General features: G+C 38.5%; 1 protein-coding gene across 1 annotated transcript in view; it reads left to right on the forward strand.

Moving 5' to 3' along the window:
* The window catches only part of ACSBG1 (acyl-CoA synthetase bubblegum family member 1), a 35,649-nt gene extending 23,985 nt beyond the window's left edge, over positions 1 to 11,664 (forward strand). The window contains exons 7-14 of the mRNA XM_059823936.1: positions 1,415 to 1,564; positions 4,028 to 4,204; positions 4,714 to 4,895; positions 5,962 to 6,195; positions 6,766 to 6,983; positions 9,533 to 9,672; positions 10,658 to 10,904; positions 11,464 to 11,664. Coding sequence (XP_059679919.1) covers positions 1,415 to 1,564; positions 4,028 to 4,204; positions 4,714 to 4,895; positions 5,962 to 6,195; positions 6,766 to 6,983; positions 9,533 to 9,672; positions 10,658 to 10,904; positions 11,464 to 11,540 — 1,425 coding nt within the window. The 3' untranslated portion in view covers positions 11,541 to 11,664. The remainder of the gene's footprint in view (positions 1 to 1,414; positions 1,565 to 4,027; positions 4,205 to 4,713; positions 4,896 to 5,961; positions 6,196 to 6,765; positions 6,984 to 9,532; positions 9,673 to 10,657; positions 10,905 to 11,463) is intronic.
* Positions 11,665 to 12,504: the final 840 nt, after the last annotated feature.

Below are 12,504 nucleotides of genomic sequence, written 5' to 3' on the forward strand. Positions count from 1 at the left end.
TTTGTTTGTACCTTTCACACTCTATGGAATGGGAACACTGTCTGTTGCAGGTACTGTTCAGTAAACAAAGCCTAGGCAACAGATTCACAGTGATTAACGCATTCTAGTATGAGAACACAGTAAGGTCAGTAAAACAGGAACAACTGCTAAGTCACATAGAAACGATTACAGCCTTGATACCTCCAGACTTCCCAGCAGATAGTGAAATTGATGCAGCCACATTCTGTGGGAAGGGGTAGGATGTGACAAATCCTTTACAGGCTACGGAGCTGTGCATTGTACTGCCTCTCTTCTCAGAGATGTGGTTTGTTGGAAGAAAGTATAAAACTGATGATTGGGAATTAGAAGAATCCTTAGGACAGTCTTGCCACCCAAGAAAAGGAAGTTTAGGTGCCACAGAGGCTAACTATTGTAACCTGGCAATGGCAGAGGTCTGAAGGAAACAATGAACTCCCCCTCAAGCACAGACTCTCTTTTTTTATCTCTGCTGTCCTTCACATCATCCCCTTTACTGCTATGTGGTCCTAGATAGATCTCCAAGAAATCATGGAAGAATGGAGGTGCTGCATCTTGCGTTTGGATAACACAGTTCTGTAGCACAGTATGAATCATCTGATTCCAATGGGAAACTGACAGTTTGGTTATTGACTTTCTTAAAAAACTTTGTTATACCCTGGTTTTCAGTTAGCATTGAAATCAATGGTACACTTAGCAGCGTATCAGGTGCATGCAGTAGAAGTGTCTGGGAGCAACCACTACAATATAGAGGATCAGGTTCAGCATTCTTCTGCGCCAGTTTGTGCGGCACGAAAGTCCAACATCATAAAAGGTTTAGCTCATTTTCGATTGAGCCAAATTTGAATGGAAGTTGTGACCAGCATCATATGCTCTGTTTGCTATAAAATAGCAGATAATTTGGGCAAATATTCGCACATCTAAATAATGGTGATTTTGCAAAGTGACTTTCATCCAATTGCTTTATATTTGTATAGAGGACAAGGAATTATAGATGTAATGTCACAAGTGTACTCCTACTTAAAAACTGTACATCCAGATGCCTTTAAATAGGACTCAAAATCATTCTAACAGTGTGATATAGTAACAGAATTTTAGCCTCTATGACTTGTTCATAGTGTCCATCTTGGAGGAGGCATAGTATTACTATTCACTTCTTAGACACTGAAAAGACTCATGGCAGCACAACTTTAGATAGTCTGTTTGCAATTTGCACGTAAAGTTCTACACTTGTCTTACATATTTCTTACATAGGCAAGACCTGGGGACACTTGCCTTGGAAGCATGTTCAGAACAAGGCACTGAAGTTTTCTGCCATTTTGGAGACTGATGAGGTACTGCATCTTTCCTGCTTGTAAGAAGCCGTTTGATATCCTGTGTTTTCTGTTACATGTTCTAGATGGAAGAGTTCCTGGAGGTGGGAGACGACATATCTGATACTACTTTGGATGATGTTATTAACTCCCAAAAGCCGAATCAGTGCTGTGTACTGATATACACATCTGGAACAACTGGGAAGCCAAAAGGAGCCATGCTGAGTCATGACAATGTATGTACTTCAGGCTCTTCCTTTAGCATAAAAATAGCAAAGCATGAGAATATTTATTCCTGTGTTTTGAAATGACTGGTACGTACTGGAGCCTTGAAATCCTTTTGCTTTTGAAAAAAGGATAGTATACTACAAAGCAACATTGAAAATGTAGTCGGCTGTTTCTGGTAAAGTATAAGCAAGGTTAAGAATGAAACTTCATTCAAACTAGCACTTCACAAGGTTGGACGGTTTGTTATGAGTATAAATTTTTTTTATTTACTGGTTTTCTTGTGAAATATAATGCATATAATTCATAAGTATAATTCACAGATTGCCATAAAGTCTCTCAGGTGATGTCACAGGTCATCTTAAAACAAACAAATCATATACATCAGGTAGCGACTATCAAAACAACCTGATAGACTGCTTTTGCAAATTTTACTAAAATTGGGGTGGATGTTTGGTGGGGTTTTCTTGTTTGGGTTGTTTTTTTATTTTTTTAAACTTTGGCATTATTGTATTCCTAGACTTGGGTTTTTACATCTATCACTGGATCATAATACAACTCTAGTGCATAGTGGTGGTACTTAAAATAGGCCTACCTGCATTGTTGCAAACAGAAAATTTTCCAGTGATAGAGAAAAGCAAAGTCCTTTGCAAAAACGACTTTCTACAGAGGTCTGCTAGCAAAGATCTGAAGTGTGGTTGTTGGTTTTTTATATATTTAATATTTTTTAAGGTGGCTGAGCAGGAGTGGAAAGTGGTAGGGAGTATTCCTGAACACGTAGACAATCTGTGAAAGGGCTGGTCTGAGTTGTGGCCTCTTCTCTTAAAATAAAGCAGAAACTATTGCAGACATGCACACTGTGAGGAGCATTTCACCCAAATGTAGGGAATTAGTACAGTAGTATCTGGAAGCAGAACATAGTGGACTTGGTAGACAAAAAGACTGATCTGACGTTGCAAATCCTATGCTCTTCCATCTCAAAGGAGTCTGGTGTCATTTTCATGTTAGCTGCCAAACTATTCTTGGCTGCTGATCACAAACAGGCTATTTTTATGTTGATGAACAGTGGAAAACATGCCTTGCCTGTAGCTGTGCTGCTGCCTTCTTTAGTCAAGAGATGTTTGCCACTGTCCATGTGCAAAACCAATGCTGAGTCAGTCATATATGCACCCACACAGATCTGCTGTGAGTGTGCCTGCATGCTGCGAGGCTTGGAGAATAAGGAGGATAAGCAATCGATACAGCCACATCTCAAAGACATCCCATTCTGCCTACTGTGTAAGTCTCCCATAGCCACTTGTCCAATGCTGCCATCTAAACTTGGAGTGGCCTGGCTTGACAGCATGCTTCTCCTTAAAAACCTCTCTTGAGAATCTGTACTTCCTTAGACCAAACGTACACTTGTACCTTCTAATTTATTACAAAGAAAGGGAGCTGGTAGGAACATACTGTGATAACAGGTATTGCATGTGATTTGTATCTCTTCCCTGCCATCTTGAATAATCTCATTTCTGTGTCCTGCCCTACCCATTCTAGATTACAGACTCCTCTGAGAAAGAGCTGTTTCTTTTTTTTTTGTTTGTTTGGGTTTTGTGAGGAGTTTTTTTGTGTTTTTTTGCTGTGCACATACATCTTTTCCCTCCACCTGCATACCATCACATATATTTGTGGGTCTTCCATATGCTGTATTCTGGTAATGAAGATATGCATATTTAGCATCCTTGAACTGCATCTTCTGAGATAAAGTGGAAATGAGGAAGAAGGGGGGGAAACATCATCCAGTTTCACCAAGAAGTCAAGCAGCACATCTTCAAAAATATTCATGCATGCAGTGCTGCTCGTGGGGCCGGGGGTCTGTGGGGTGTGTGTGAGTGTCACTTGTGAACCACCGTGGTGGATATCCCAGAGGCTTCCAGAGGAGCAGAATACAGTTGCTGTCTTCCTCATCAATGCTTAGCCAGGTGATGATCAATACAAGACAATGAGCTTGTTGCTGATACTAAACTGTCCTTTGAGCTTGACTGTTTATTGTTCTTTTTTAGGTAAACCTATAGACATAGCACTGGTGAAAACTGCCAGCTTGATAGGAAGTATGCACGGCAGGAAAGTTGCAAAAGAAGGGGCAGATCAATTTACTCCTTGTCCATCCAGCCCATAGCTGCCCTGCTCAGTGTGTCACTAGGGTGTGGGGAGTTGGTAGTGTTTGTAGCCCAGTCAGCTGGCAGAAAGACTGCATTTGCTTATGTTATCTGCAACTCTATGTTGCTGCTAAGTTCATCTTGCTTTTGTCTGAGTGTCCCCCAGGGAATTGAGTCTGGTGTGTTGTAAAAGATTGCAATGTCTTCAGCAATTTCTGTGATCGTAGATTCTTCATAGTTACATTAGCATACTATGAGGATTCTTAGTTTGTGTTAAAAGGAAAAAAGAAAAAAAAAACCTGCCATACCTAACGTTTTTATGATTTATTTAAACAGATAACTTGGACATCAGCACATTGCAGCAGAGCAGGAGATATGCAGCCTGCAGAGGTCCAACAGGAGTCTATAGTCAGTTATCTCCCACTCAGCCACATAGCTGCGCAAATATATGACCTGTGGACTGGAATCAAATGGGGAGAGCAAGTTTACTTTGCTGAGCCAGATGCTCTGAAGGTATCTGTCTTGTATTGCACCTAATTAAGCTTGCAATTCTTCCTCTCAGAAAACATCCCAAGGAGAGAATATGATCTTTGAAGAGGTGCAGAAGGAGGAGAGTCCATTATTTTAAGAATTATGTAAAACTAAAATCCATTAGACTTGTGCTCTAGACTCCAATTAAAATATATAATCCAGGTCCATCAGCTAGCTTCTATTAAGGCAGAATAGTATGCATCTAATGCAAAAGAAGTATAAGCAATTTTTGGAGGAAAGGGAGGCAGAAGGAACTAAACCACTGGTGTGTTTTCTTTCTTGTATACTTACCTCCCCTGACGTGTCAGAGCTGGCACATGTTAGTGCATATGTCTGACTGAAGTAGGTTCAGCAGTCCTTCTTTATATCCTACATGTTTAGTGATGTTCTACATGTTAGTATTGCAAGATGCAGACTGCATCACCAAACCTCTTTATAACTGCTGTGGAATGTTTTTACAACGTTTTGAAAAGATTTAATGATTTTAACAGGGTAGCTTGATCAACACACTAAAAGAAGTGCAGCCAACGTCTCACATGGGAGTTCCCCGAGTATGGGAGAAAATAATGGAGAAATTAAAGGATGCTTCTGCTCAGTCAGGATTTATGAAGAGGAAAATCCTGTCATGGGCTATGTCACTTAGCTTAGAGAGAAACCTAAACTGCTCAGGCAGGTATGTATTATAATGAGTGAGATTTCCATCAACCTGAAAGTAGCTATCTGCTTGTAATAAATTATGAAGCATCAGTGAGACTCTAAGTGTAAATGGGTAAAATTTGGCCTGGCAATACAGCAAATACAATGCAAGATGGAGGGTGTAGTTATCAATAGCAGTAGGCTGATCTTAAACACAGGTGACTGTTAAAAGCATCCCTCCATTCTCCCTGAGAACATAGTCCCGCCAACATGTTCTCCAACTCTGTGTCTTCTGTGAATTGAACTGGTTAGTTTTCAGCTGGGAGAGTTCCCTGATGCAGTGCCCTATGTGACTGTGCAAGTGCTGGTTACTGGTGTGCATGAATTTGGAGGCGTCAGAGGGGGGAAATTTTGGGGGACAGCCCCGGCAGACTGGCTCATGACAGTTTGGGGTATGCACCACGTGAGTAAGAAGATTTCATCTCCACACAGAAACTCAGGGACACCCCCCGCAAATTCTCGAGCTCTAGGTACGTTATCTCTGTTCTGAGTAACATGGGTGTTTTTCTCCATAAGATTGCCCGGGTAAAGAATGTTGTATAAATTCAAATATTAACTTAATTCACAGTTCTTTCCTGTTCCAAAGTTATTTAAAGTGTGACACAATGAAGTGTGAAATTGCTTACAGAAAATGGTATTCCAAAAGTTTGTGCAATGATACTGCTTTGCTTGTCTAATCATTCAGCTTCTCAGTTAGGTCCTGCAAATTTCAGATTTTAGTGGTATACGATCTCAGAAACACATTTAACTGATAAAGAATCAGGAATACAAGAGCTTTGTTTTATACAATACGTTTTCATAGATTCTTTATGTATTTGCAGTATTCAGATACCTCAAGAATTGGAGTTTGCTAGCGATCAAAGACACTGAATGAATGAGAAAAGAACAAATATGTAACCTGTTCTTACTGATATAACTCCTGTCAACACCCAAAACCAAATGGCAAACACATCTCTAAAAAGAATTTGTGTCTGATTTTGTTTTGGAAATTTCGTACGTTGCTCTGACTTACTGTCTCCTTCTCTTGTGTGTTTTGTACTCAGCAATGACTTAAAGCAGTTCTGGACAAGGTTAGCAGACTACTTAGTGCTTGCAAGAATACGCAACGCACTGGGTTTTTCTTGCTGTCAGAAGCACTTTTCTGGTGCTGCTCCTCTCAATACAGAAACACTGTATTTCTTCTTGGGTCTGAACATCACTCTGTATGAGGCCTATGGGATGAGTGAGACCACAGGCCCACATTGCCTGTCTGGGCCCTATATTTACAGGCAGCACAGGTAACTTTACTTTTTTTTTTTTTTAAGTATGGTATGTGTCATGATATCTATGAGACGAGTATTTACTAAGTTCAGCAAAGATCTTACCACTTATTTTCTGTCAGTGCATTTCTACTCTACTGTGACTTTGGGAGGCAAAATAACTTCCAGGTGAGAAGCTGAACACATTGCCTCCATAGCGTGCCACGCCAAGAGCACTGAAAGTGATCTGCAGCTTTATATGCAGAACACAGTTACTAAACCTGACATATATCCTAGCCCTGGCCCAGGGTAGAATAGCTTTCAAATGCAAGACTTAAAATACAAAGTGTTTTTACGCCTGAAGATGCAGAGGAAAAAAACCAAAACGGGAAGCGCAGGGCAAGATAGACTGCCGAAAAATGCTTAGATACTCTAATATACCTGCCCTAGTGAATTAATATTCCATATCTTTCAAACAGTTAAAGCAGGGTGTTATTTACAGTCACTAATATTTTGATAGGTTCAGGGATTTGGCATGTTAGACGTCTTATCAGTACTATGTTTAATATTTCTGTGCTCCTTGTGGGTTTTTGTGCTCTTCTCCGATAGCTGTGGTAAACCAGTACCTGGCTGTAGAGTGAAATTGGTGGACAAAGATACGGAAGGCAATGGAGAAATCTGTTTCTGGGGAAGGACTGTTTTCATGGGTTATTTAAATATGGAAGACAAAACAAAAGAAGTCTTTGATGAGGATGGGTGGCTGCATTCTGGAGATTTAGGAAAACTAGACAAGGATGGCTTTCTCTATGTCACTGGAAGAATTAAAGGTAAATAGCAAAATCTTGCTCCATGTGTATGGTGACTGTTCAGCACTGTTCAGTCGCATGTGGCCCATCTAATTAGGTGTCTTTCCTCTAATGCCAGCAGCACTGACCTAATAGGAAGGTAAGATAAACTTTGCTATGAGGAAACCATGGTGTGCCCTGTTCAGGAAAGTTTTCCCTCTAGTCTGTAATAGGGGCACATGATTCTATTCCTACAATGAGGCTTTTTATCTCCCAGACCTTTATTCAGTATTAATTGCAATTAGTAATATAAAATAATAATGCAGGTTTAATGTGTCTTCTTCGATTCTAATGATACCTTAAGCTGTCCGGTCTCCCTTTGAATCTTGCTAAATTGTCTTAATTGCACATTAGAATGTTTACACAGTGACGAGAGAGAGCGCTCTGTTACATAAAAGTTCTTGCTGTAGGTCAGAGCTAGGTTCCTCCACCTTAGGTGATGTGTTTGCAGAGACTAGTATTGAAGGTTGAGAGCAGTTAAAGCTGAAGCAATAAACCTAGGTATTATTACAGTACGTAGCTTCAAGTCTCACGTGAGTAACACTGGTCACTTGCTTACTTGGAAGCTTTTCTTCATGATACGTATTTAGAGAGTGGGATTGGTCACAGTTGAGATTTAACTGAAGAAGATGTAAAAATTGAGTAACTATCATCTTAGAATATATGATTAATCACTAGGGACATAACATGCATGAGTGAATTTGTCATAGGATGACATAGTGTCCTGTTAGGAATCAGGACTTAAGTAGGTACTATTAATAGCCTGCACCAAATGCGGCTATCTTGATTTTTAACTTGCTTTCTTGTCTGATTCATTTTCCTTTAGCATAGCAGTTTGCAACTTCTAGTTTCATTCTGTCATAACATTTGTGTTTCACTTACACCTTCCTTGATTGCTGAACTAAAACCAATTACTCTAAAATATGGGACAGGTACACCATCTGGGATAAAATAACTGTCCGTTCAATTTCATTGAAGTTTTAAATCCAAGTCCAAATAAGGCAAAATCTAATAAGGTAGTAAAGAAGCTTTTCTTCTAGTGACTGAAACAGGACTTCTTCCTTTGGTTCTGTGGGTCTTAGGAGTTTTAGGACTCATTAGCTGCAAAGCACAAAGATGTAGCTAGAGAAGTCCGTACAGGGGAGTATTTGTAGAGGTGTGGAAAAAGTTGTTAGAATTATTACAGTTGTCTGGATTGGCTGGGAAGAAGCTGACATCTCAGGCAATGACAAACTAAGTGCCAGAGAGATTGGTAGAGAATCTAGGACAAAGATAGGACTAAGGCAAAAGGAGGGAGGGAGTGAAAGGAAAACAAAGACCTCTTACAAGTTTGGATACCCAACTAACTTTGGTATGTATCTGTGGTTCGACAGAAGTCTTATTCTATAAACACTACTTGTGCTTTGTCAAACGTGTGCAGTGTGTTGACTAGGGAGTGAAATAACTTCTGTAGTTACGAGATCAATGTCTATTCCCTACCAGAAGGTTGAGTATAGTCTGGAAGTTATTTCTTATCATAGCTCTCATGGAGCAGTAGAGATGGTAGGGCCTAAACCTGTGAATGCTGAAAGGGTGATATATTCCCTTGATTGCATCTAAATTCTTCCGGTTTATCGCTGACAGGGAATCAGGTACCAACCCGATCCTTGAAACATACAATCAACTGCGTTACTACACAAAGGACTGGTATACCATTTGTCTGCATTATTTGTTGAAGCATGTTCTGAAATGCTGCAGACTATTATTTGAAGACAATGAGAAGCCACCAGTGTAATGAAAGCAAAGAGTTGGAATGTACTTAGATAATACTCAAATTTGTAATAATTCCAATGAATACATGTATTATAATTCAGAACGAATGCATTCAAATAAAAATGCACATTCCTTTATCAATAGAATAAGGTATCACATCATTGTTTACAAACCTTAAACATACTAACATTCCAGTCTGTCATTATATTTCCCTCTTGTCAAAAGTAGGGCAGAAATCACTACTTCCACTGCAAACTTCCTCTCTTAGATCTTGACTTCCTCCTCACACTCCTCTCTCCCTTCTTTCCATGTTGCTTTTATGGAGCCTTCCTGCAGCAGTAACTTGTTTTTGTCTGACCCCTCTTGGTGGCTTTAAGAATTATTTTTAATCATTATGTTAACAATGACTTGCTTTTTTGGTGAGATAGCAACAGTAAAATAGAGAGTGTATCCTGTGCTGATTTGGAAGAGATGATTGCTCACAGAAATATTCCAGATTACACAACAGTGCCTTGAGAATAACTAACCTGTTACTGGATTACATAAAAATTATCTGGAACAAATATCTTATACTGAGAACTTGAGCACATTTTTGAAAAATGCTAGCATTTTTATTTTGAAGATAATTAATTAATAGGCTTTGTTCTCTTTGAAAACATGATCTTTGAAAAATATTTCTTATTCTTTATGTCAGAATAAGAAAAGTGGGTTGATCCAGACTTTAACCTGTTCTTCAGAATTTATTTGAATTCACCTAATAGCCTTTCTCTTTTGCCTAGATTTGATTATTACAGCTGGAGGTGAAAATGTGCCTCCAATTCCAATTGAAGATGCTGTTAAAAAAGAACTCCCAATTGTTAGTAATGCTATGGTGATTGGAGATAAAAAGAAGTTTTTGTCAATGTTGCTGACCCTAAAGGTACACCAGTTTTAATACTGATTTCAGTGAAATTATACACCTGCACCTAACAAACAAGAAGAGAGGACGTTAGTGGGAAAAAAATATATAGCAAATACAGAACAAATCCTGATGGTCTAAACTTCTTACGGTTAAATGATCTGCTAAACATCTACATGTTTACTGCTGTTTCTCCTATACATACAATAAGCTCTGTTTTTTTATTTAAATGCAAATTTTTACTTAAGAAATGTTGAAAGAGTGAGAAGTCTCTGTAATGGAGCACAATAATAGCTTTTATTCTTACAGAGGAGCAGAGCCAACGAATGTTTCTGTACGGGCAAAACCAGTTTCTAACAGAAACTTCCCAACAGAAACAGACTTTCTAACAAAAACATTTCTCTACAATTTGTTCTTTTCATACAACACAAGAAGAATAACTGTAGAACAAAATAATTAATAACTTTGCTGTGGTATACACTTCAATTGAGAAATCACTTTTTTCTAAAACTTTTGCACTTTATGTTCTGTGTACGTACGTAGTGAACAACCCTTTCATTTGTCTCAAGTTGTTTACAACTGATACTCCCTATCTACAGGTAAAATAGAAATAATAATTTAACAAGTCTGACTTGAAAGAATGTTTCTATCCCAAGCTGGTTACATTACACCACTGTAATTCAATTTAATGATGAGCTAAACGTTCCCCTGTAACAATGGAGTAATTTGGAAGGTCTGTAGATGGATTTTTATTGCCTAATTCATTGACATGTTTTAAGTCTGTTGATTTCATCTGCATATAAGCCAAAAATATTCGCATTTGGTAGCCAAGTGGAAGGAAAAGCACTATCATCTGTAGGTGTTTCTGTTTTTCAAGGCTTACAGAATGTTTGGGTGTTGATGCTGAGTCTTCTGATTCTTACTAGTTGGGGAGGACCTGATTGGAGGAACGCTTAATGCCTTGTAAGAGTGAGCATTTGATGATTCACTTCATTTGCTATCTTAGAGCGTGTTGGACCCAGATACGTCTGATCCCACTGACATTCTCACTGAGCAAGCTAGAGACTTCTGCCAGAAGACTGGTAGTAAAGCCACTAAAGTATCGGAGATAGTAGCTACAAAAGACCCGGCCATCTACCAGGCCATTCAGGAGGGAATCAACAAAGTCAACATGAACGCCACTAATAGGGTTCATTGTATTCAGAAATGGATAGTCCTGCCAAGAGATTTTTCCATTTCTGGGGGCGAACTAGGTAAGATTTACTGATTTACATTGAGGTATACACAGAGTAAAGAGGCTGCTGATCTAAGACTATTCAAATACAGTTTTGTATGCCAAATTCTGGGTACAGCCACTAGAGGGGAGGAAAAAACCATTATGTAGCATGTGTTAAAGAATACCAAATTTGGACGTTTTGCTGTGTACATACGTATCGATCTGTGCTTATTTACAAGTACAGCTCTATAGTTTGATTTCAGATTGCTTTCGGCAATTAAACAATTCTGATTAATTACTTGTGCATTACAGTATTAATAACTTCCAGTAATAATACTGAAAATTTCTTGTTACAAAGAAGAGAGAAGCAAGACAGTGGAAGCCTGACAAGAGAGCCCCAAGCACAATACCAGGCTTTTTGAATAAACTGGGAATTGTTTAAAAGTTTGCAAAAACATCATCCTTTTAATTATTTTTATTTTTTGAGATGTTCTTCCAAACAGGCTCTTCAATAGAAAATCTTAGGAATCAAAGTTCAAACCAAGTAGGAATTTTTGTTCCTATTTCTGCTTTTGTGACTAACTCCCTCTTTTAAGGTCCGACAATGAAGCTAAAACGGCTCACCGTGCTAGAGAAATACAGAAATGAAGTAGACTCCTTCTATGAAGAATAAGAATTCTTTCATCCAAGCATTAAGAAAGATCTGTGAGCTGAAGAATGGATTTCCTAATCAAAAACATTAACGAAAATTTACGTTTGTTTTGGGTTTGTAGTCTATTGAAGTGAACAACTAGAAAACTGCTGTGTCAGTTTAGTTGTTCCCGATACTCACCTGATCGTTTGTTCCCTTTTTACAGAAGAGTCTATACAACTTGTCCACTTTCTAATACTGTTTTTAGTTTATGACCTAAATGACTAAGATTAAAAACATCCTCCTGTGTTGTATAAAGTGGGTATAAGTAATTAATTCATTTAGACTGAAACACAAAAATTTTTATACAGTGACTTCCCCCCCCCCTTTGTTCTACAGGGTGTTGCCTGTAGTTCATGATATCTTTTGGTAGATCAGTAGTTAGCAGTACTGCTTAGTGAAACCATTATACCAAAAAAAACCTAATAAAAAAGCGGGGGGGAATAGCTCCTTAAGACAGAAAAACATAAAGTAGCAAATACAGGAGCTCTCACATTAAAATGCTATTTAGAACAGAATTGTCTTTAAAATTGTTTACAGCACTTTCGCTTAAAAAAAAAAGGGTTTAGAAGCAATGTTTGTCACTGTGTGCATATTTCAATATTCACGTCATACTAGTTCTGACACATGTGAGCTGCATTTCCTCTTCCGCATATAAAAAATAAGTCATATTACGTGAAGGACATACTTGACAGAACATTGTCTGAAGGGTTTGCTGTTAGTAAGTGATCTTTGGCAGAGAGTTGTAATAGCTAACGCAAGCAGGCAGGCTACAGTCACTGTTCTTGATCAAAAAAACCCATGCAGAATAGGGTATTGTTTCTATGAAAGTTCCATCACCAGTCTTACACATCTTACAGACTTAAGATTTGTTGCAAGTACCAATAATCAGCTCAATATATAAGACAACAGAGCAGCCTAGGATTATAAAAACAAAACAAGCAAT

Source organism: Gavia stellata, chromosome 13, assembly GCF_030936135.1.
Source record: "Gavia stellata isolate bGavSte3 chromosome 13, bGavSte3.hap2, whole genome shotgun sequence".
In the NCBI taxonomy this organism is placed as follows: Eukaryota; Metazoa; Chordata; class Aves; order Gaviiformes; family Gaviidae; genus Gavia; species Gavia stellata.